Source organism: Brachycentrus maculatus, unplaced genomic scaffold, assembly GCF_059751285.1.
Source record: "Brachycentrus maculatus isolate JH-2025_06_01 unplaced genomic scaffold, ASM5975128v1 h1tg000300l, whole genome shotgun sequence".
NCBI classification, from domain to species: domain Eukaryota; kingdom Metazoa; phylum Arthropoda; class Insecta; order Trichoptera; family Brachycentridae; genus Brachycentrus; species Brachycentrus maculatus.
In genome coordinates, this window is record NW_028281051.1 from 3,240 (window position 1) to 28,855 (window position 25,616).

At 33.6% G+C, this 25,616-nt stretch overlaps 2 protein-coding genes and 1 pseudogene across 2 annotated transcripts; 2 read left to right on the forward strand and 1 right to left on the reverse strand.

The window, feature by feature from the left end:
• Positions 1-518: 518 nt before the first annotated feature.
• LOC148304866 (cytosolic carboxypeptidase 2 pseudogene) lies at positions 519-3,450 on the reverse strand (annotated as a pseudogene).
• Positions 3,451-20,890: 17,440 nt separating this feature from the next.
• Positions 20,891-21,271, forward strand: LOC148304867 (putative serine carboxypeptidase CPVL; the record flags this gene model as incomplete). Its single annotated transcript, XM_088267603.1, is given in 1 exon segment — positions 20,891-21,271. A coding segment is annotated over 1 exon segment (381 nt), but the record flags the coding sequence as incomplete, so codon positions are not given.
• A 456-nt stretch (positions 21,272-21,727) lies between these two features.
• On the forward strand, positions 21,728-22,057 carry LOC148304868 (vitellogenic carboxypeptidase-like). Its single transcript, XM_088267602.1, has 2 exons — positions 21,728-21,846; positions 21,878-22,057. The coding sequence occupies exons 1-2, from the start codon at positions 21,728-21,730 to the stop codon at positions 22,014-22,016; spliced, it is 258 nt and encodes an 85-aa protein (XP_088123728.1). The 3' UTR covers positions 22,017-22,057.
• The last annotated feature ends 3,559 nt before the right edge of the window (positions 22,058-25,616 follow it).

Sequence of the window (25,616 nt, forward strand, 5' to 3'; positions counted from 1 at the left end):
TTTATTTTGAGTATTTTTATATTATTGATTATACTATATATATAGGGACATACAAACACATATGCAATAGGCATTCTTAACTATAATAAATGCGATCATTTCTTTTTCTTTGCAGGGATGACAGCTATATTCATTTTCTTCTTGATAACAATCTGATTCTTGCTAGCATCACGATTATCCCCACCAGCCTTTTATTTCGGATTGCCTTCCTTATTGTTATTCTCGTTCGAATAATCTGAGTCATCGCCACCAGAATCATCATCCCCAAATTTCTCATATTTTAGCAGATTTTGCTATAGATCCAACATAACTTGTTTCACTTTTGTTTGTTCAGGTTAATACATATCGTAGATTGTTAAGCAAAAACCTTAAGCCATTGCTTTGTAGTTATCCAAATTGAAATGCTTATATTAGTATTTTCCAGCATCGGCTCCACAAAATGACACTTATAAAGTATAGCAGTTTGTGATATTAAGTTCTTTCCATAAGGCAATCTATGATAATTAATATAAAGGTACCCTTGAAGCTCCCTCTCGATCTTTCTGAATCAAAAAACAACAATCCTTAAATGAAAAAGTATTACAGTTCGTTCTCATTATTGCTGGAAATATTTGTTAGCGTTTTGTTGTATCTTTCGAGCAACCATACATAAAACAGTTTTTCTTTCTCGAATGGCCATGAAAATCACAGTATACTAAAAGTTATCGTTATTACTTCATGCGTTTGATCATCTGCTTTGTGTAGTAAATTGTTGGATGTTGTTTTTTGTTAGGTTAGATCCATTGTCGGTTGAGATCTACTTGTGCAAGATTGCATCGATAATTCCCGACGATTACTCCATCGATGTTGAGCATTGGCACTATTTTGAATAGGAAATTTTCACGTAAAATCTTGGCGATGCTTGAATTGCCTAATAAGAATTAGATTATGTTTTGAATGATGAAGGATGCCATAGTTTCTCCAGGATGCACCCTCGATGTCAGAAATACTCCTTTCTTCTATTTGCCATTATTGAAGTCGCTGATTATTAAACAGTCGCAATTATTGCCAGCAACAGTCTGACACAAAGTCTTCCTCTGCACAAGATTCTTCTTTCTCGGGTCAAGTTCCAATTACCTGAGAAAATTCTGCAACTTCGAATAAGTGTAAGGGTAACAATGTGCAATATACACAGTATCATGGTCATCTGATATATTTCTCAATAATTTTACATGGGAATTTAACAGAGATATTCAAACTATAGTAGAAATCTCCCATTTTCCTCTTAAGGTTGTTCTGGTAGTAGCAGATATCGTATCCATCTCGGAACCATCCTGTTTCTATTCATGTGATTGAATTTGTACTTTTCTCTTTTGCGAGTTTCTAGGAATAGAAAAGAGGCTTCATGCCGCTGTTGTATAATGAGTCAGGTTTCATGAGGTTTATTATTGTGAATTTGTATTAGACATCTTTACGGGTGTTTGCTACAGAGAAATAGAACCATTGGGTATGACTGTTTGTTGACCAATCTGTTTTGAGGATCAGTTGGTATTAAAATTCGACGAGCTGTATGGCTCGTCGTAAGTTTCCAGATTCAAACCGAGATTCAAAGACTAAAGTAGTGTCATTTTCAGAAGTAGGCAGATAGTAAGGCATCACATCCACATTATGTTCTTTAGGGTTGATTTATTTGGTCAGAGGAGGGTTCTAATAAAGATCATAAACAATCTTCTTCATAAGCGAACTCATAAAGCATATAATTTGAATATCTCTTTTGATAGCATCTTCCAAAATAAATGGCTTCGGCTAAAACATCTCAAATTGATCTTATTTATACTAAATGAATTAAGGGTTGTTTGGCAGATAGAAATCATCGATGCCTCTATATTGTTAAGAAGATATGTACGTTTTGACAATGAAGTCAGGTTTCTATTTTGGAGCTCTGTATAGTTTCTTATTTATCCCAAACCATTACTCAATTGTTTATTATTCTTTTTTAACAATGCTTGAAGGGTATTATTCCATTTATTAGATTTTATATGTGTTGTTGTTTTGTTCCAGCATTTCATTGAGGTTTTAGATTTCAAAATTCATAACATTTTGGCATTCTTCCGTTATTTTAGGAGAAATTGTTAACTAAATTGCTGTTTATTTTGGCTCTTGTTGTTACTCTTATTCTTTGGCTTATAATAATTATTGGTCATCCTTTTCATCATCTGCTTACATTTTGAATATATTTCAATTTATTATTTGAGATTATAGTTATATATTTATTAATGAGAAATAAGTTAGAATTTAGATATAATTTTAGTGGCTGTATGTTTGTGGGACAGTGTGTGTAGGTTATAGGGGATGCTGATATGTCTCTATATGTTTGAATATGCATTTAAATATGTATTTTAATATACAAATACATTTCATACAAATACATTTCATACAAATACATTTCAATATGCATAATAATTATATTGGATAGATAAACACAAATAAACTATGGCTAAAACAAAAGAAACCGCCCTTGGATCAAACAACAACAACAATCAAACTACCCATAACAACAAAACTGTGATCACATAAACCCGGAGATAGTCTGACATCGAAAAATACTTCTCGAAATTGACAAGTTCCGAACCAACCAAGATCAGTGATAATTCCTTGAAGATAGTCTATCCTCAGCTTATTAAAACCTAATTGAACTTATAGAAAGGTATTAAGAAAGGTCACATTGGCTTTAAAGAACATTCAGATGACCTTGGAGAAATTCTCGTCAAACAAAAAATAAATGAGTAATAACTGAAGGCTGAAGAACTGCGCAAAAAACGAGACGATCTCATTAAATCAATAAATAAGCTCGACATGAGAGAAAATGTTAATATTGATACTATTCGAACAGTTTCAAAGAAATACAGTCAGCCAGATTTATTGAGATTTGTACCAGGAGGTGTTCTCACAAAGCAAGAACATTAAGCATTGGTTGAGAAAATAAAGAGAGCTCAAGAAGAAAGAGACCGCAATCATGAAAACTATCTACAAAAATTAGAGTAAGAATATGAAAGCAAGGAAATGGAAATAAAAGAGGCGCAAGAATAAAAAATTAAGAGTGAAAAATAAATGAGGAAAATGAAAAGTTAGCATAATATGAATATTCGTCGAGAAAATATTTAAAAAAAGATTGAAGATTAAATAATTGCGAAACAGTAAATTTAAAATTTGAAGAAGAATACTCCATTGTATAAACTTAAGGAATAAAAGTTTTAAAAAGAAGTTATAGGCCCTGCTTTACAATAAAAAAAGAAGAAACTCAAATAAATTCGGGAATTCAATCGTAATTTCAGTGTCAAAGACATCAATAATCACGAGAAGAAATATGTTAATGAGAGAAACTTTAGTATCAAGCAGTCGAAGAGCAGAAATAAGCTTGAAGAACAATGGACTTACAAGCCACCTTCAACAACCTTGAAACTAACGCATTTCTTAGAGGAAGAGCAATCTGAACATAAGAAGAAACTCGAAGAAAAAAAAAAAAAGATATAATAAAAAATACTTCGTCAATAAAATTATGTAAGGCTGCTCAGATAAAACTATTACCCGCAAAAAATTAACCCATAGCTTCAAAAATAGCTTTAAAATCGAATTCAAAGGCTTCACACTCAAAGGATACTCACCCCATAAAAAAAGGCTCGTGAAATTGGCAAAGAGTATCTAACAATCGCAAAGAGTGCAAGACAGAAGAGTCATTAAAATGGGCAATTACAAAGCGATAACAGCCGAATAAATCAATCTTTAGTTTAAAATAGCGCAATGCCTAAAAACTATCACAGTCTAAAATAAAACTATCTCAAAACAAAGGAAGACCCTGAGTATTATGCTCAAAAAAGAAAGTAGAATTTAGATAAAATTTTAACGAGCAAAGATAAAAGCAAATAAAAAAAATTAAGGATTTAAGCCCTAAAAATTGATAAGGCTCTCGAAATGAAGTAACAAATGTTGAAGATAAATAACTCTTCTGAAATAAGGAAAGATACAGCAGACTTATTGTTGAATGGAATCAAAGCTAAAATGGGTTTAATAAAATTATCGAGAAACTAAGGGCCATAAAAACAGGTTTAAGTTAAAACTTAATAAAAGAAAGGCTTTTTTTGGTGAAAATTGATTGATTGATTTCATCAGAATACATATAAATATCCATAAAAATAAATATTCAAATTTACCATCCTCCTTCAAAGCAATAATATAGAATAGAATACGCATCAGATTTTCACATCCGTTTTATTTTACCTTAGCAGCACATCTATAATATAAAACTCTCAAATAATAATTTTAAACAATTATAATTCCTTCAATAAAATCCAAACAAAAATGAAAAGCAAAGGCCAAAACTACAAACTAACATAAATAATAACATTAAGTAATCAGTATCGACTGCATCGCAATCAACTCGAAACTATAAAGCCTGCAATAAACTCAAACAATCACAAAAGACAATAAAGTATCAAAAAGCTCGCAAAATAGAAATTAAAATATCGACAAGGAACCAGAAACTATAATTAATAATTATTAAAGATGTAAAATGAAAAGCTTACAACGAGAATATTTAAGGCAGCAGAAGAAAGGCAACATAAATCGAAACAAACCATCGAAAGTATTCGCTAACACACAAAAAGCAGGCTATCCCCCTATAAACTTAAATACTAAGGTGAATAATCAGAGAGAAGTCTTTCCAGAAACCCACAAAACTAATCAAAATCAAGCATTCATAATACCATACATTTCAGAGACTTAAATCGAACTAAAAGTAAAGATAAAATATTGAAAAGCATGGCTTCATCACGTTCGCTCTCTTCTATTTCCTCGAACTATCGACAAAGAAATATTCGTCAAAAATAAATCGATCGTGAAAATATGAAACTTGCATCAAGAATCACAAACCCGAAATCAATACGGACAATGGCTTTGACATAACTTAATAAATCGTATGAGAAATAGCAGGAGTATGTAAGAATTAGAAGTCGATTCTCTTAGAGAAATCAGGAAATTGTGCGGTCATTGGCCTTACAAGGATTGAGGCTATCTAAGAAAGATGTGCAGTATCTTCCACAACTATCACATAAAAGGATCATATCCAATATTAAGAAGGATTAATTTTCAGTGGGGAGTATGAGCGGGAATATCGCATTGAAATGATGAGTGATAATTTCATAATAGTTTAAGTTAAAGCCAACTTATATACATACACACATATACACATATATATTTAACTATTCTGAGTGTCAACACAAAACACAACTCCCCTAAAAAAACATTAAATAAGCCTATATATAATAAAAATACGAGATTAATCTAGAATCAATTATTATGGAATTTGCTCTTTTATTTTCTTGGGCGACTCAAACTTTTGGACCGCTTCTAACTTGGCAAAAATCTCATCATTCAATCTGTGTTTTTCATCTGTCCACGTTTTAAACGCTCGATAATGATAATCAGCTTAAGCTTCCTCTTTCTTTTTCTTAAAATTCTCATGTGCCTCCAATTATTTCCATGCTTCGGCCTGGGCTTAATCTTTTTTCTGAATCAGTTTCTTAATCTCTTCTCTTAACTTATCAGCCATGTCTTTCTTAATCTTAGAGTGTTGCGAAGTGGATTTCATTTGTTACTTGTTCTTGCCAAAAAAGATACAGATGCTCCATTTTGGCCAAGAGTCACCAAAGCTAGTTAAAAAAATCAATACATTCAAGTCGATTGGAGTAAATGGGTTGACGAAGATGAATAGGAAGAAGAAGGGGATAAGGGGCTTGGAGGAATGGATCCTTCCATGATGCAGGGCTTCCCAGGAGGAATGGGTGGAATGGGAGGAATGGGTGGAATGGGAGGAATGGGAGGAATGGGAGGAATGGGGGGCTTCGGAGGAATGGGAGACGATGAAGATGATGAATAATAGTAAAGAAACCTTGACGATCTTGACAAAGAAGAAGAAATTTAGGAGCCTCAATAATCTGAAGAACCAAAAAAGCCAGAAGAATGATCAAAAGAATATTTAAAATTTAAAACCTTTAAAAAAGCATGCCTTTTGTTTTAGTCTTTCTCCTAATAAATTAATATGACTTAAATATAATTTAGTGTCATAGTTCAACTAGTGTAATTTAATCTCATAAATAAATGTATATAGAAAATGGTATGATTAAACCTTTCTTTAATTATTTCTTACAAAGCTTGAATAAATTTATAATTTTCTAAGCAACCTTTTTGAAATATAACGGATTTCCTGATTATTGAGTTTAATAGATCACAATGTTGCTTTAGAGTGTTTATTCGAGTTGAGCCCCGATTGAAAGGCTCTTCATCTGCATTTTACTAATCTTACTGGATCAAAATGTTTAGTTTTGCAAGAATTCTTTGAGAAGAGTAGCAGAATAGACCCGATTCTAGTTTATGACTAAGTAAGTCATCAACAGATTTCTGTAAAAGATTAAAGAATTGTTTACAAATCTAAAATAAAAACTGAGCCATCGGAGCAGCTTAGAAATCTTAATATATCCATCTAATGAGACTTGAGCAATAATTGAAATGAGGGCTGTTTTATAATTCAATGACGGGCTACGAAAGTAAAGTTAGTCAATAAGCCCATATTACAATCAGAATATCCAAAACTAATCCTTTCATTGCAATAAGCAATTCTTTCATCGATACTACAAAAGAAGCACTTACTGTCTACGAGGTGCCAGCAAAGCGAGAACAAACCCTCACAATTCTTGCTAAACAAAGACTGATGATACATACAGATAGAATTTAACATATCGAAAATAGCAATAATTAATTACTGTAATGAGAGTCAGCAAAGGAGATAATCCACTAAGTTAATATTCGAAGAGTCACTCATATATATATTTGAGTGGTATTTATTAGCGTCATATGACTTATGTCCAGCAAACAACCCAATATTATAATTATGTTGCACATAACCTATGCATCATCTGCTAATTATTAATACGATTGATTAAATAAAATATATCCGATGTATCAAATTTATCGAACTTTTATTAAATTGAAATACACATATAATTGAAGATTCTATGATTATTTAAACAACATGGATTGCACTGAAGGGAGCATGAATCCTGATGATCCTGGGGACATTGAATGGAGCCTAGGGACTGTTAGTCCTTACACATCAAGTATGAGATTATTGCCTAAGATAACGACAGGGAAATAACCACTCGAAATGGATCAGTAAATACTTGAAAGATCCTCCATATTCATGGAAAGATCTGTACTATACAAAAAAATAAGGGAGATATTTGAAAAATTATGTTACAAGGAGGAGGAACTTAGGAGAACAATGGATGATGTGATCGACTTGACTATAAATTGCAATATGGTGGAGACTTAAGAATAAAAAAACAGAATAAAGGATTTTATGGCGGAACAAAATTAAGAAATCTAAAACGGCCATATATCATATAGTCAGCTTATTGAATTGTACACAGGAGGTCTGAGCAATTTCAATAAGTCAAGAATCTACCATATGTTCGCCAATTCTGTCAACCAATAAAATGTTTACGAATATGAGGAACTGCAAGATGAAAAATTAAGCGAATTGATTGGGCTTGAAAATACTTAATACAGCACTGAGGAGTTCGGAGAAAGATTAAAGTTTAAAATTCAACAAATCGAAGAAACGACAAAATAAATATCACAAATGTTAGGAAATTGTTTTGAAATCTATGGCAACGATATCAAACTGTTCAAATATGATTTGAATAAATTTTAAGTCCAAAAAGTAGCAGAGATTTCCAGAAAGGCCTGCGATTACTTCGATAAGGGAATCTTCGTGCTTCTGGTTTATCTGGTGAAATCGTGCAGGAGCCTCGAAGCTAAAAAAGTATCAGCGAAAGAAATTCAAGATTTGCTTGAACGAAGGCTGCAGGAAATTGCCGATAAGTATCCTCCGGGCGAAGGCTTAAATGGACAATAGTTTGAATAAGCTCTGTCCAAAATTTAAATACCCACTAAATTGCAAAAGCAAATAGAAAACCCAACAACAATAGAAAAAACAAAGCTGCCTCAAAAATTAAAGGCAATCGAACTCACACAGCAAAGCGATAAACGATAGCAACTAAAGAAAATAATCGTTGAAAATGCAAAAATTGCTCAGAAGAGTCAAAGCAGCTTTGAACAGCTAATCGTCGGTACGTGTTTCAAGCGCAGCCTCGCCGCAAAAACTGGGCTAAAATACAACCCCGACCTTCCAAACAGCAAAGCTGAATTGAGAATCCAGTAAAAGATGTTATTCAAAGGCACTTAAAATATACATGTACAACGAAGCTCATCACTAGCCATCGACGGCATCCTTAAAGACGAAGAGGAGTTCTACAAATCTGCAGTTTCAAATGAATTAAAGGAATTAGACTCATTCACATTCACCATTAGCGACATGGTTCGAGGGAAGTGCACCTTTTCCACTGTCGGAGATATTCTCGAAACTGTGGGTGACATACATCGAATGGTTCAACAGGAAAACGCAAAATCCTAAAAAAAGTATCGAATTGTATAAATCGAAAGCCGATTCACTCGCGTGCCACCGATTTCGGATGTGACTCTCAAAATTGTGTCGAACGAAGAAATTGTGGCATAATTGCAGCTGACACTGCAGACCAACGCCGCCGCTTATAACTTTGCGCACAAAATATATGAATTCAATCGATCAAAAATATTCTCCAAAGTTAAAGTGATTTTCAATTATTACCAATAATACCAACGCGAGTGCGATCAGCTCATAAAAGGCTGTCTGACTCTCTCAAAGAAACGACCCGAAAGGAATAATATGTCATAACAAAGCACTGATTTGCAGTTACTTTGAAATCGAAGACGAACTGCCAAATGCTAATGATGGTTCGTTAGTAAGTTCCTCGATCCAATCAGAATAATTCCGCAGAACAATCGCAAATGCGATGAATAATCGGAGAAGCGAAACAAACAATTTCGCAATTGAAGAATATAAACAGCTTTTCATAAGCTTTGTGTTAGACAGAAAACTCCAAAGAGAATAAAAAACATAAAAGTAAAGAATAGAGAAAATCGGCAAATGGTTAGAAGATGAATCTAATAATAAATATTCAGATGTTTACAAAGCAATGGTGCTATTCCAATGCTTCAAAGATACTGAAACGACAGTCATCTAAATATTGCAAAACACAATGGAATAATTCTATGAGAATGCATTTAACGATTATTTCAATGTAGATCTATAAAATTACGAGTAGTTGTTCAAATGTTCGGCTAAAATTTATCTTAAAAACTTGGAACTCAGATAGTTATATGACATAGAGTACTCAGAGAGAATTCAGAGATCTGAATAATTGACAAGGTTAATATTTGGGGATTGTAGCTTTGAAGAAATACAGTTATTACTGAAATCTGCAAAAATTCATTAAAATAAAGAATATAAATATAAACTTTAGTAATCTTAGGAAATAAAGGAACTAAAAAACTATAAATTTTTTCAGTAAGCTCTATCGAAAGCCAAGAAAGGTAACCTATCTGACCAAATGATAGTGTCCCGCATTTAGATCGCAATGGCGCAGAGTCTGCTACTGCAGTCCAAAAGCAATCACAAATAAGCTAAAGAAACAATTGAACGAAACATATTAATTTTCAAGCAAAAAGAGGATCTGAATAATACGCTTCTCTGTGAAATTTTGCTCGCTTTATGTTTTCTCTATCAAAGCGGACTTTAATAGTTTCAACGGCAATATGAAATTGCAGAGAAAATGGCAGCATACCATGGACTGCAAATAAAAGGACCATAAATAGGAAAGGTTTAATGGGAAATAGGCGCACATCTATGGAGGCACTACAAAAAAGGAAAATCGTACTACTCTTCGATATTCGATAAACATTTCAGGCTCGCAATCGGAGAGTTTCCACTGTAACCATCAAAATCGTAATTCGAAGTTCTTTTTGTAATCCTCGAAGAATTTGAAAAACTATAGCTGTCAAAATTATTAATGAAAACAACCAAAATTGATCTGAGTGATTATGAAGATGGCGATACAAAAATAAAACTCCTTTTCAATAACTTGAGTATGCCTTATCTAACACATCTTTGTTTAAGTAAATAACACACATATTTAGGAAAAAATCAAATTACCAATGAAGGATGCGAATATCTGAGCAAAGCAGATTGGAAGAATCCGTAATCTCTTGATTTAGGCGAGAATCAAATTACCAACAAAGGATGCGAGTATCTGAGCAAAGCAGATTGGAAAAATCTGGCGCATCTTTGTTTAAGTAAATAGCACATATATTTAGGCAACAATCAAATTAATAATGAAGGATGTGCGTATCTTAGTCAAGCGGATTGGAAGAATTTATAGTCTCTGAAATTAAGTAAATAGCGCATATATTCAGACCGGCAATCAAATTACTAATGAAGGATGTGAGTATCTGAGCAAAGCAGATTGGAAGAATCTGTAATATCTTTATTTACGTAATTCCACATATATTTAGGCAATAATCAGATTACTAACGAAGGATGTGTGTATATGAGTAAAGCAGATTGGAGGAATTTGCGAGTTCTTCATTTAAGTAAATCGCACAAATATTTAGGCAATAACCAAATAACGAATGAAGGATGTTAGCATCTGAGCAAAGCAGATTGGAGGAATTTGCGAGTTCTTCATTTAAGTAAATCGCACAAATATTTAGGCAATAACCAAATAACGAATGAAGGATGTTAGCATCTGAGCAAAGCAGATTGGATGAATCTCTAATCTCTTTATTTACGTAAATCCAACATATATTTAGAGAGCAATCTCCCCAACCCCAACCCCAACCCCAACCCCAACCCCAACCCCAACCCCAACCCCAGTTCAGCTCATCACATATATTCAACAAAAAAAAAACAATGATAATTCATATGACAAAATATTTGATATGTTATGCATAGTGAAGATGTATGCTACCGCGTTATAGAATAAATTAGTAGAGAGTGATAAAGTTATAATTATATGTGATATGGAAATGAGACTATCATCCTAGTAGGCATGGACAGTTTGTATAATTATATAGGTGGCATATCATAATAAAAGTATCTGGAAAAGTAGAGTGAATTTGAATTGGCTGGAGCACCATACCGGATAGAAATGGACAGACCTAGAATTCCATTGCAATTCATCGCAATTTTGCGAAGACACAATAAATATTCAGGGAGGATGTTTATTTTAAGAATTTAGAGCGGAAGCGCCCGACAAAATTTATTCATATATTTATAACAATTAGACAAACCCAAATAATCATTCATCACTCGCAATCGCCCAATCATAGAGTTGAAAGAAGGAGCATTATTTATGCTTTTTATTATATATTTTTTTACGAGGGTTCTTCATCTGGATCATCTGAATCGTCCGATTTGATTTCATCAAAATCAAAATCTTTAAAAGGATTTTATATTTTAAGAAATTTGTAAGGATGTTTTTCATATTCTTCAGCATGTTGCTCCCAATCTATTTCGGATTTTTTGAGGAATTTATCTTATTTGAATAAACCTTTAAAAGCTGTATTATTTATTCTTTGGATTCCAAGGCCACGCTTTTTACCTTGATCCCGTAAACCAATATATGTTTCTGCATTTTTTGACGACACGCCGAAGCCATGTGGTTTTTGATTGACAAAGAATCCTTCGTATCTTGATTACAGTGTTCCAAATACTCCATATTTGACATTATTGTTTTACATTACTCCTCGAAATTCCTTATCTGATTAAAGCATTTATATAATCTATATTTTATCTTACTTCCAGAGGCCTTTAGCTTTCATATTATCCATTTTATAAAATCCTTTACCGTCTTTTAATCCCTTTTTAAATTAGCCTTTATATTTGCATGTTTTGAATATGATTATTTTTCCTTTCCCATGATATTTACCATCTTTCCATTCGCCAGTGTATGTCACAAATTTCGATTAGAATTTTCCCTTTCCTTCGAACTTTCCATTTACGAAATCTCCTTAATAGGTTTATCCACCAAACGTATTAGCAAATTTTAATTTGCCTTTGCCATGATACTTGACATCTTTTTTATTTTGCTAGATAGTTTCGGCGATTTCTCCGATGTAGACCTCGCCGCTTTTCATCTCCAGTTAATATATCGGCTGCTTTCCTTAAAGAACTTCGCTTTAATTCATGAATTTTTTATTCACAACCTAATCGATTTACAAGTGCGGATGAGGCTGACGCAGAGATGTGATATCCATATTCGGTGGAATTTTAATGCCCAAAACTTGGCTGTTTGGAGGTTCATTTCCCATCGTGCAGTGAAATGCAAGATATTATCCAAAATATTGAAATAGTTTAATGATAAAACTATTTGGCATTAATATACGCGATTCATTCGATTTATATCGTAATTAAACAGAAATAAACATTTATGAGGTTTCAATTTTTGGTTCTTTATATCGGAACGAAGGTTACCATCTTTTCGAAAAAATCTTAAAATGAGCATTAAAGTAATTGAGAAGTCTTCTTTTGGTATGAACTTTCCAGAAAGCTCCCAAATTATTTTACTTGATTAATGAGGGTCATTTCGAATCACATTTTCAAATGGTTGATTTGCTGAATATATTATGAACAATATGACTCCTGTGAGAACCCTTCGCATGCATATAATGTAGCCCATTCTTCATTTGATGGGAATATATTAATCAGACCTTTTCAGAAAACCTTCCAGTTTCAACAATCATCTCTTCTAAGCTGCATTTTATCGAACCCCATCAATACGAGCAATATTCTAGTGCGAGAGCACTTTCATGATATCAAGCTAGTGCTGAAGGACTGAGAGGTTAGCCCTTGACTTACCGTTTTCATTCATTCCCGATTTCATCCTTCAATAATGTTTAAAATTACTGTGCATGGCCCCCGCTCCAAGCCGACAAAGAATTTCAAACTCATCAAGATCAGAGTATCTCTTTTAATCTTCAATACGACTATCCTACTTTTTCCTGTATTAAAATGAATTAGTATTCAATCAAAGCGATCATATAGTTTCAGATCTTATAATAATCAACAGAATTATCTTGCATTACCTATATTACCTACATTACCTACATTATTCACGACATAATCAAGCAGTTAATGTGAGATAAAGAGCAAAGATGAAACGATATTGTGTTTATTTTTGTTTGTTTGCATTTTATCTCCTTAGATCTGAAACTTAAAATATAAGATTGTTATTAACTAAAATTAACTCCCATTTTTTACTCGAATTCAACTCTATACTTCCATTTGATTTCACATACAATAAACTATGATTCAAGACCAAGGCAGAGGCCAAGAGTAAGTTTATAAATTTCCATCTCTCAATATTTATAGCTATCCCAGAGTCTTAAAGCAAAGGGTTTACAATGCCCACCTCCCCTTAGTCAAATATATTCATCCTATCTTTGCGAAGAACTGCGAAGACCACTTTGATGCAGACTTTGCGAATCCATCCTTATGCAAGAAGTTTCAGTAAGGGGACGGTCTCATTTTTAGCTTGAAAGATATGAAGAAAAAGCTACCATAAATTAGGCGAATGAAGATTCTTATCTGTGTTGCCATGTACAACGAATCTAAGCACGCGATTAACCTAACATTGCAAGGAATTTATAAAAATCTTAGCGAGTTCCGAAAGAGAGGAATTTCTGATGGATAAATTGCTGTTGTTCTGCTACAAGATGGAATTTTGAAACTGGTCGCCGATCGGAAAAGTAGGACGTATAGCAAGGGAAATGACTCAATGATTGAATTTTATCGCACTCTCGATAAGCATGAAAAGAAAGACCGATGCGATATTGAGGAAAGGATTCATGTTGTATTGGATGAAATTGAAAATTATGAAAGGAAGGGATTACAAAATCGGGTCCGTCAGAATAACGACTTTCCTCCATCGATTTAGAAAAATGCTTCACTTTTATATCAAAATTTTTGGAAGCCTTCCTATACAGATTTTGGCAAGAAGAAATCAGACTCTAATGAGGATGAATCTGAAAAGCTGATGGTTTTTACCTGTTTCAAGCATATCAACGGCACCAAACTCTCCAGCCATTTATGGTTCTTCTAAGGATTCTGCCGATACTTAAAGCCATAGTTTTGTGTTTTGATGGATGTCGGCACAACTCCAGATCGAATGGGAATGGTAAACTTAATCAAGGGCTTTTCATTCAACTAGAACATAGGAGGAGTGTCAGGCTTTATGAGTGTCGACATTTCATTTGAATCTGAGGAGGGTGACAACAAGTAGAGGTCAAAATAAAATTTTATCACGAAACACATCCTATCGATAGATCGTGCCCAAGAGTATGAATACATATTCTCGCATTTCTATGATAAGCATGCTGAAAGTGCTGTAGGCTTCTTGCACGTCCTGCCAGGAGCCTGGGCTGCCTACCGTTATGACGCATTGATAAAGTCAGAAGCCTTCGAACCCAACTTACTCGAAAAAAGCTATTTCAAAATGATCCTAAACCCAGAACTCGACGCAAAAGACTTCCGATAAGCAAACATGTACCTAGCTGAAGATAGGATATTAAGTTTAGGAATATATTGCCAAATTAACTCGAATTATATCCTAAAATTTGTCCCTGATGCCATTGCCTATACCGACCCCATGAAAGATCACAAGGACCTCCTCAATCAAAGAAGAAGATGGATAAATAGCAGTATCTATGCCTTCTTATTCGTTTTTCATAACTATTACTATAGTGTTATGAATGCGAAACACAACTGCTTTAGGCAATATGTCACTTTGACAATATCGATGGGTTTGGCGTATGCTTCGTTAGCCCTTTCGTACGTAAATCCGGCTCTATACTTTTTCATTTTATATGCGATGATCAATCAAATTGGCTTTCAAGGCTGCAGTTGGGTTGCCAAGGGAGTTTCTCTATCTTACGCATTAGTCTTTCTTGGAGCAGTTGCTGGATCGTTACGTGGAAAAGCTTGGGTGAATTACGCGCACATAGTATCTGTAATCTTAGCATTCTTCAACGTTTTACTGCTTCTTCTCGGACTCTTCAACATCATTATTATATACTTCGCAGCAATAAAAAACCCCCTTATCGAAACCTAAACCCCAACATTCGAACTCTAAAAAATGACAACCAGTTTCAGAATGATGAGTCTTCTCGTAATTGGAGGCATAATGATAGGCTACTTTGTGATAATTTTGATCATCCATATCCCAACCCATTGCAAGTTTGTTTGCAAATTGCTTATAAGCTCGCTGAGCTATCTCGCGTATAAGGGTGCATACTCTCAAACTATGGTTATTTACAGTTTCTGTAATGTTGATGATGTTTCCTGGGGAACCAAAGGCAGCAGTGGAAGCTAATAGAACAAATTTGAGGTCAACAAAGTTTTCTTCATCTCAAAATGGTACTTTCATCAATAATTGTAGGCTACTGGTAAACTCGGTCCTCGCATTCGTTTTGATGTACATCGACATAATTTCGGAATAGAATGGATTTAATACATCAGGAGGATATGCTCTAATCGGAATAGCTCTGGTCGCTGCAGCCCTGATGCTTTTCAAAGGCTCTTTCGCAATCTATCACCAATTGAAATGGCTACTGATTGAGAGATGCTGTTATAAGCTACTAAAAGAACACGAGAAAGACCGTTCAGAACAAATCGACAAATATTGGGCAAAAGAACTCAAACAGTATAAAAATGACTAATTTCATAAGATTAAAAGACGTGCCTCAAAAAGTAAAGGAAAAAGAATATAGAAAAAAGTTTAGTATCAATGATTGAGATTTATTCAAAATAATGTGATATAGAAGGAGGTTTTGAGGAGTAATATAAGTATAAGTCTAATAGTTATTAGTTATTAGTTGTTTAGTATTATATATATATATATATGGAAGATAAAACTAGATACTTAATCTCAGTTTTGAAACATCAGAGTAATAAATAAATAAACATAAAAAAGTCTTTAGAAGAAGTTTAAGAGGTATAAAAATATAATAAAGGCAATTAAATTTGCATACGCTATAAGTATCTTTAATATGGAAATAAGGGTAGTTCCTCATTTAATACCAGGAATTTTTATCACATTAACAATTTATAATGAGTATTGAAACTGTTAGTCTGCTCGAATTCGTCCCTTCTTCCGAAATTATTTGACCATTCAGAAATATCATCGATTTCATTATCTTTATTTGTCTCTTTCTCCTTCTCCTTATTTTTAGACTTACTCTTATTTTTTTAGGCCGGCTTTTTTTCTTGAATGAGTGACTTTTCTATTGTGTGGGTCTTTAGCTTTTGTGTGAAGACGCTGTAATTTTTGTGTTCTCGACTAAACAATTATTTTATGTCGATTTTTATGTTGTGAAGATTGACGCTGGAATTAAATATTCTGCTTTGTTGCGCTTAGTGATTTGAAACTTTTGAATCTCTTTAATTTTTCATGCAAAAGTAGCTGTTGTTATTTATATAATGCCTTTGTCTCGGCATAAGAAGACTCCGACTATTATGCACTCTTTTAATTTATGCAAAATCACTCTCCGCCATAAATTTATTTTTATGCAAATTGGCTATCGCTTCTGAGATTGTTTCGGTGTTACATCTGTCTACCCTCACAAGTGAATAATCCTTCACTGGCGATTAATTAAGGGAGTGATTCCCAAACTAGCGCTACTACTTTTAATGAGTACAGCTCTAGTGACGAACTTATTCTTACTTCCTGAACGACTACGATACACATGAATTAAGAATGCTTTTCCTTTTACGAAATTTACAGGATATCATAATTGAACGAGCTTTTTTGATGTTACGAATGAAACTGCTTTATTTGATTGCTTGTGTCTTATCGTATTTGCAGCCATGAACATGCTCGTTGTAGTATTTGTATGGAGTGGAAGGAATAGAGGGAGGAGGTAGATTTGGCAGCTTTACCACAAACTTACGATGAGGAGGTTGTTCAGGAGTTGTTAATTCAGATGAATGCATTGATGTGAATAAATATGATATTATTAAACTTTGTATTTGTCATTGCGTTATGATAAATAGGTAAGTAAGTAAGATAAGGGTGTTTTGTTTGCATTTTGCAGATCGTTGATTATGATTATGATAATATATTATATGTTTTTTGTGTCTTATAATTATGTTTGTTTTGATGTTATATTTTATAAAATTGCGAACTGTCTTTAACACTGTCAATTCTTTAAAAGTAACAGACTTAAAATTTATTAATGAAATGCCAGCAACTACTTCTAATATCTAATTTTCGTAATATGTACATTTGGCATTTCAGATTTATTGTATAATTAAATTGATTGCAAAATCTGTCAGATGAACCCATTCTCACAATGTCTCAAATGTGACTTAAAGAACTCCGAGGTGTAACCAACATATTCATAAGTAATGCTCCAATATCCACCAAAATCAGTTTCAATAATGAAAAACATGAGTTCAGATGCCCATAACCAAATGAGCAATCATCTGATTAGAAAGTCCCATATCAAACAAAACCTGAAAAATTCCTCATAAAATACCACAAAATAAGCCATTTACCAACTAAGTTCTCTGCATAGAAAAAAGGACACCAAGAACTAGAGTTTCAATTCAAAAAAAATATCGATACGCACTTCAATATAGGGAATCAAACAGAGAAAGAGTCTTCCCACCTCTAATTCATGCGATAACAACAACAATAACAATAAAAGTAGCTTTGACAAAGAACCAAACAATCGATTATCTTACCAACAGGTCCATAATCTGAAAAATGGTAGCCCTCATGAGAATCAATACGAAAGATAAATAATGGAACTATTGAATAAGATAGATTAATGTTCGTAGTTTAATCCATGATGAATAGTTCATGACTTTTTTGTTTAAATTTCTTGTCAAATTGTTTGTTATATTTGTTTGTATTAGTACTTCAGTCTTTGTATTCATTCATTTTGATTGAATTAGAATGATATGTTGGGATATATCGATGGATCAGATGATTATTTGCTTGTGAATTATAATTAGGAAAGGGGATATTTCATCACAATGTAAAATAAATTATGGGAAGTTTGATATAAGTTTAAAATGTTTGTTAAAATATGGCTTAACTATGTGAATGAAGATGTTAAATATACATATGAATATTAATTAATATTAAAAGAAATCAAAATACAGAAATTACTATTAAGAATAGCCTATTAGTTAACACTGACTTATTTAGTTCTAAATATCGGTAGATAAAAAACAAGCACCATAAACCTAAAAAGTAACACAAAGTATCATAAAATGTGAGAAAGTATCATAAAGTATGAGATAGTAAGGTTGGGTATATTTTTAAGTGTTACTTTTAGTTTCTGTTTTATTGCTAAGTTATTTTTCTTTAGGAAATCTCAATATACACGCATGAAATATTGAATTAGCAAAGCTATCTATTTATGTATATTCTACTGTATATTTATTTATTTTGTATTGCGAGCCATTTTTGCGCCAAACCTATAATTTTTTGTCAAATTTTTACTCATCTGCAAGAAAGCCAATAAAACGAAATCTAATTTCCTGTCAACGACCTGTGTTCATTAGCAAATGTAAACTCCCTCCAAAAGCTATGCACATAAACTTCTAAAAAAACAGTTAAAATAATAGATATCATAAAATGCTGATATAGACTGAATGCAAATCATTTTATATTCATTTTCTTGAAGATCTCGTAAAATTCATCTTTATCAATCTTGCCATCAGAGTTCTTATCACTGTCATTGATAAATTTAATGATTTCCTCTTATGTAATTTTTATGTCAGTTTTCATGTTCTTTAGAGTGTCTTTGACGAGGCAGGTTATTTCTTCTATGCCAAGAGCTTAGTTTTGATTTTTGTCATAAGTGGCGAATACGGAGTCTACTACACTCCTGATTTCCATGTCCATGTCTGCTTCTGTGCCTGCTTCTGTGTCTGCTTCTGAAAAACTCATGTCAGTACAATACAGTAAATAATAATTGAATGAATTAAGTGGGCGCATTTCTCTAATTTATATACTAATTTAGGTTAGTAACCAATCTTAAATATCTACCTTTAATATATATGATATTGCTATTTTTATTCTTGCAATTGGAAGAGTTGTGAAAGTTGTGATGGTTGTGATGGTTGTGATGGTTGTGATAATCTTTATTTTGTATAAATAATTATTATAAATTACTTCGACCTAATTTCTGATGAACTGATGAAGCTTTAAGACTCTTCAAATACAATATATTTAACGATATAATCAAATGCATTTTTGTTTCAATTAAGTTCATATAAAATCACAGTTATCAATCAGACGTCAAAAGTATCATATTAATAATGTCTAAACAACAAACCGCATAACCAATAAGCCAAATCTAATTACCTCTCTGTGAGGTCTGTCGATTGTAGCCAATGCCCGAATCAGCCCAATTTCTCCCATTTCTTATTCTATAAGTGGTCTTTCTCTTCGTTAAAGTAAAGCTCGCAATATTCATACTACTAATCGGATATTTCTTCGCGAAAACTGTCTGGATCTGCCCAATGTGCAAGAGATAAGTCTAAGTTAAAAGCAATTAATCGACTGAGGAACATATAATCATCAGATTGAGTGATTGCATGACCGTAATTTCAAAGACTAAATTCAGAGTGGTTGCTTTTATTTGTATGGGAATTATTGCCTACTTGCTAATTACTGAGCCATAAATAAAACCGAAGATCCAAGTCGACAAAACCTGGAAGAGTATTTCAGCAAATAGTGGCTTTGACATGTATCTCGAAAACTCCTTCAAAGCCAATTATTTTTATGAAAAATACATAAACTCAGGGTAATGGAAACTCAAAGCAATATTTCTAAGTCGAGATAACCCAGGAATTCAAGGACATGTTACCATGAAAATAAAAATGGACCCTTCGCAATTCAGTGAGCCTGATTCTGAAGACTTCCATGTTCTTGTTATTAAGCCGTAATTTGCACTAGAAAAGGGGGATGAAATATTGCTTACAGGGCATTGGATGAAAAGGAAGGAGCATATTATGGTATTTAATGCAAATGCGATTTAGAAAACTGGAAAGAAATATGATCCGATTGTTGTGAATCTTCTTGGGAAGGGATATTTGAGGGAAGGAGCATGATTATTATATGTGTGATATGTGTGCGATATTTGGATGATATACAGAGATGATATGTGGATGATATGCGGATGATATGCGATATGCGATGATATACGGATCATATACGAAGCTTATCATAAATTTCATGATGCTCAAAACATTTTCCTATTTGTCTGCTATTTTCGACCGCTGAAATAGCATCCACCTTCACCAAATTGCATACGGTCAAAAAATTTCAATTGTATTAACAAAGCTCCCTTAAAAAAATGAGAGTGAAGATCCCCAAACTATTCCAAAACATGCAGAGATACAAAACCCCCTCAATAAAAACATAAGCATAAGCTTGAATTAGATTTCCCAAAATAATTAAAATTTCTCCAAATTATAACAAAAACGCCATTATAATTTCTCGACATTTCTTATTAATCAGAAACTTCCCTTTTCTCTTTTATTAATTAAATTAAAATAAATCATAAATCCTCATGCCAAATAGATATTTTATATAAAAACATCAACTAGATGATGCCAAAGACTATTTTGGTGCTGGTGGCCATTATTGCCATCTCCAATTCAGTTTATACTTCCAGCTATTGGATGAAGAAAGGGTCTAATGTCAGAGATGGAATCTTCTCCCAAGCTAACACAGCTGCGCCTCAGATTTAGACAATCTGCAATGAAATCGACTTGACAAGCACAGATCCTTATAAGCACAATGGCACAGTGATGACTGGCTACTTGAAAGTTGGAAAGGGAAACTCGGCACTAAGTTTTATATTTTATGGCCGAATGAACACCCCCAAAAACTAACTCTCCAAATACCCGATTCTGATCTGGTTGAATGGAGGCCCAGGGTCGTCAAGCCAGTTGGGAAACTATATGGAGCTTGGTCCTTATTTTATTAAAGTTGCCCCTATGAAGCCATATGAAATTGTGGCAAACTAGTACACTTGGGTCAAATAGTATAATGTCATCTTCGTTGATCAGCCAGTCGGAACAGGGTTGAGCTATGCTGACCCTACTTTTGAGAATGTTTATTGCAAATCTATGAATGATGTTGCCAATGATTTTTATGCTGCTTTAAAGGAACTCTATCAGAACAGCAAAGGATGCTTCGCTCAGTTGGGACTTCAGCCAAATCAAGACTTGGTCATTTTTGGTGAAAGTTACGGAGGCAAATACGCTCCTGCCATTGGTTAAAAGATCCTAAGATAGCAACAAGACAACAAAGGATTCCTTACAGGACTTAAAGGAGTTGCAATTGGTGATGGATTTACCCACCCTTACAACATTCTTTCCCAAGTTGGCGAATATGCCTACAATTTAGGCCTTATTGACTACCAATAGCGCACTAAAGTCGAGCAAATAATTGCTAATGCCACCTTCCAAAATAGAATGGGATACTGGAATGATACCCATGACTCTTTCGATGATGCTTTAGAATATATTGTCGGAAAAGCCGGAGGAGTCAACGTCTATGACATCACAAAGTATCATGACTATCCAGATGCACTTATCGGTGATTACTTGAATAACCCCACAACAAAAAACTTATTCAAACTCAACAAAGATGTGACTTTCGGATCCCAAAGTGACAATGTGTATGAAGCAATGTACGAAGATTTCATGAAACCTTATGTCCATTTAGTCGAGTAAATGCTAAGACGAAAGACTAATGTTATGATCTACAATGGACAAAATGATTTGATTGTTGAGACTCCTGGAACTTTCAAATGGGCAGAAAGAGTGCATTATGATGATGCAGATGCATACAGGTAAATATTGTATAATATTTAGGGCTAAGAGGTTTGAAACTTGGAAAGTCGACGGAAAAGTGGCAGGATACAGGAAATTGGTAGGCTTGTTAGAATTGAGGACAATTAACAATGCAGGACATCTCGTGCCTATGGATCAAGGAGCCGCTGCCCTCGCAATGGTCAAATAATTTGTCAACAGATCAGTTGGTAAATGATTCAATCCCTTACAATGTCCCATACAAACTATATAAATAAATAACCCCTATTAATTAAATCGCATAATGCATCAAATGAACAAGAAAGATACAGCTCATGAAATACTTCATCCTATGATTTAAGATGCTACATTTAAATATATCTATTTAAAATCATATCGATATTTAGATTTAGAATAATGCCAGAAGCACGAAGATCATGGTCATTACAGGTTTGCATTAGTTTATTCAGGAGGATGAGACTATTAGGAGGCTAGTTACTTAGTTCGGGACGAAAAACTGGTCTGCAATTAGTGATTCGATGAAAAATGAATATGGGAGAGAGGGTCGTTCCGGAAAGCAATGTCGATAGAGGTTCCATTTTATTTATTTAGATGGTACAATCACTTAGCACCTGACGTAAACAAGCAGCCCTGGTCCGAAAGCGAAGAAGAAATCCTATTCGAAGCCCATAAAAAGCATGGAAACAAGTGGTCAGAAATCGCGAAAATAATCTAAGGAAGGTACAACAAACTTAACTTAGAACCGACAACGACATAAAAAATCATTTCTACTCCATCATCAGAAAGAGTCTGAGAAGAATCAAGAAGATATTGGGTTCAAAGAACAGTACAAACCAATTGAAAGAAGTGAAACCTACTGTTCTCTCTGATTTATTCGCGAAGGATGAGAACATATAATACTGGAATGATCTGAACCTTGATCATCCAAGTGCTCTCGTTCCGAACTCTGATGTCGAGTTAACATTGCTGGATTTCTCTCGAATTCGAGTAAAAAAGAATAGTGCAGTTGAGATCAACGAAAAGATCATTCTTGAGGATTTGATTACAAAATTAGCCAAACACAAGTAATCACTCCTTTTATTATTTGTAGTTAAAAATATCTGATTTTGAAAAGCGAGAAAAGGAAAAATGTGTTGATTAAGGAAAATAATAGGGATAATCATGGGGAGAATAATCAGAAAAATAATTGGGAAGTTAATAGGGAAGTTAATAGGGAAGTTAATAGGGAAGCTAATAGGGAAGCTAATAGGGAAAATAAGAGCAAAATTGAGTAACAGTAATCTAGCAGGGTTTTTTAATAATAAATTTCATCAAACTAGAGGAGATTGCGAGGATTTCAAAGCATAGGCTAAATTAATGGAGATGACTCCAATAATGAAATCCAGTATTTTTAATAATACCTTGGAGCCAGAAATATGATAAATTTATAAGAGTCAGTGAATGACTGGGCTCAATTTCACAACTAAGCAAATCTGGGAGAATTGATGATTCCTATTGAAAACAACGCCAAAAGCTCAACCAGCTTACTCTAATTCCAGTTATGTCACTAAAGAGTCTGCAACAACTTCGTGGAAAATAACATCACTGACTCTCAACATGAAGCTCTATCGAAGATAAGATCAGAAAAGTAATTTGACTACTTGTCGACTGATCTCTCAATTTTTAACTTTGTTTATGCTGAGAAAAACAAAATATACAGCTTCGAAAAAAAGGCTGCTTCTTCTTCATGATTTCAATTGCTAAAGTATTTTATTTATGTTTAATTGTCTATGTATGTACTTATATAGGAATATGATTTAGTAGGAATTTATAGGAATATGGATTATATAGGAATTATATAGGAATATGGATTATATATGAATATGGATTAGATAAATAAATATATTTTTACGATTGTAATAAAACTATGTGTTTCACTGTTTCTGAAAAGTCATTTCGAATTCATATCTGAAAAAACATATTTTATATTATTGCTACAAACAGCAGTGTTACAGTCTTATCAATCATAACAATTACATTTCATATGGATTTCACCAATAAATTAACCAGCCTTAGAAATGTTCAACTAAGTTCTCAGGTGACATTGCTTCCGCAATCAATGCCTCGACCTGGTCTTCAGGGTTCATCACTTTATTGGTGTCATTGCCTGTTCGACCACCTAGTTTCTTCTTGACTTCGTTGAGGACATGGTATGCAGATTAGAAATTAGGCTTATTGCCGAATAAATTTATTTTGTTTTTGGAGTCATAATTTTCTTTTTCTTTTTACTCATCGACATAGCAGCTTTACTCTGTTTGGATGTGCTCATAAAGCGATGTATCTTGGTTTTACTATTTTACTTTGAGCTTCCAGCCGAGAATAGGGTCATAGCGAAATGCTTCAATTATAGTTAGAATTGATTATTTATTGTTTCTGAGCATCTTTATGATTTTTATGCAGGTATGTTTGAATATCCCATGGGTCCCACAGGGCTACATCGCTTTCACCAGCATCCTCGTTAATCGAAATGGAACCTTTTAGGGAAACTACTTTCTCATTCGATTCGCATCGAAGCAATCTCCAAAATCAATGTGTACTATTTTCCCTGTATTCCTTTGGAGCATGATATTGTGGGGGTGTCTGTCCCCCAACCCGATGATATAGCCAACCATTGACATTACGGCGAGGCTCCGAACATACGTGCTTCTCGATTTAAGCCACTACTAACTGTTAATCGACCTTATCCAAAATATATTGCGTAAATCCCATCCCGAGACCTTCACTTAGATTTCTTTATACAACTCGACTTTGTGTGGCTTCGGCAGTTTGAAATATTACTTTATAGATAAATTCCTCGAAATCTCCAACTACAAATATCTTTTGGAGGGTGAGATTGTAGCGCATCGATAATCTTCGATGAGATTGCCAATGGTATCGCAATTCTGCACCCATCGGATCAGCCCTGTTTCTGGAGATATTGGAGTAATCGAATATCCCTTTATTTCATAAAGCTATCTCTAGGCGCGATCATGAAACATTTTATTAATTAGATTGAACAGCTGCATGATCCTTTAATCTAAGCGTAAATCTTACTTGCCTTTTGAGTAAGAACAAATGTTCCTTGCCATCATTGCCGATCATGATGAGCTTCTTTGGCCTTTGCTTTGAATCAATGACTTCTAGTTCTTCTTTAAATGAAGAAATATAGATATTCTATGAGTGGGGGTTATATGTGCCAGGCAAGCAGACATGTGTATTTTACATTTTTGTAATTATGGAGAGGCTTAGTCGAGTGAAATTTTCTTAATGGCTTTTAGACTGCTTGCGAGCTATTCTAAAATTTTGTAGATCATTCTCTCAGCTTTTCTGAAGAACTACAACTCATTGAAGGAGTTATATGACAGAAATATCTCTAAAGCGTTTATGATGTCGCTTAGCTACTGTCTGTACTACTGCAAAAATCCGAACTCAGATAAAGACAATTAATCTACTCTTTCTTTCATGAACTTCTTGCAGACATTTAAATACTTTGAAGCAACTACTCGAGGATCTGCTGTTTTCGATTCGCTATATATTTTGAACACAATTATATGAAACTTTTCATTTAATTTTAAGGATACTTTGCATAGCTCTGAAACTATCTTTTCGGTTTCTGCGAATATCTATGTGATTTTTTGTGGGTCTTTTTTCAATATTTATTTGTAAATGTCTTCTGCTATTTTTTTACGGTTTTAGTTTTGTCCTTTTCGGAGGAATACAATTGGAAAAACTATGGCTTGGGGGTGATTGGATCCTATATGAACTAACAACT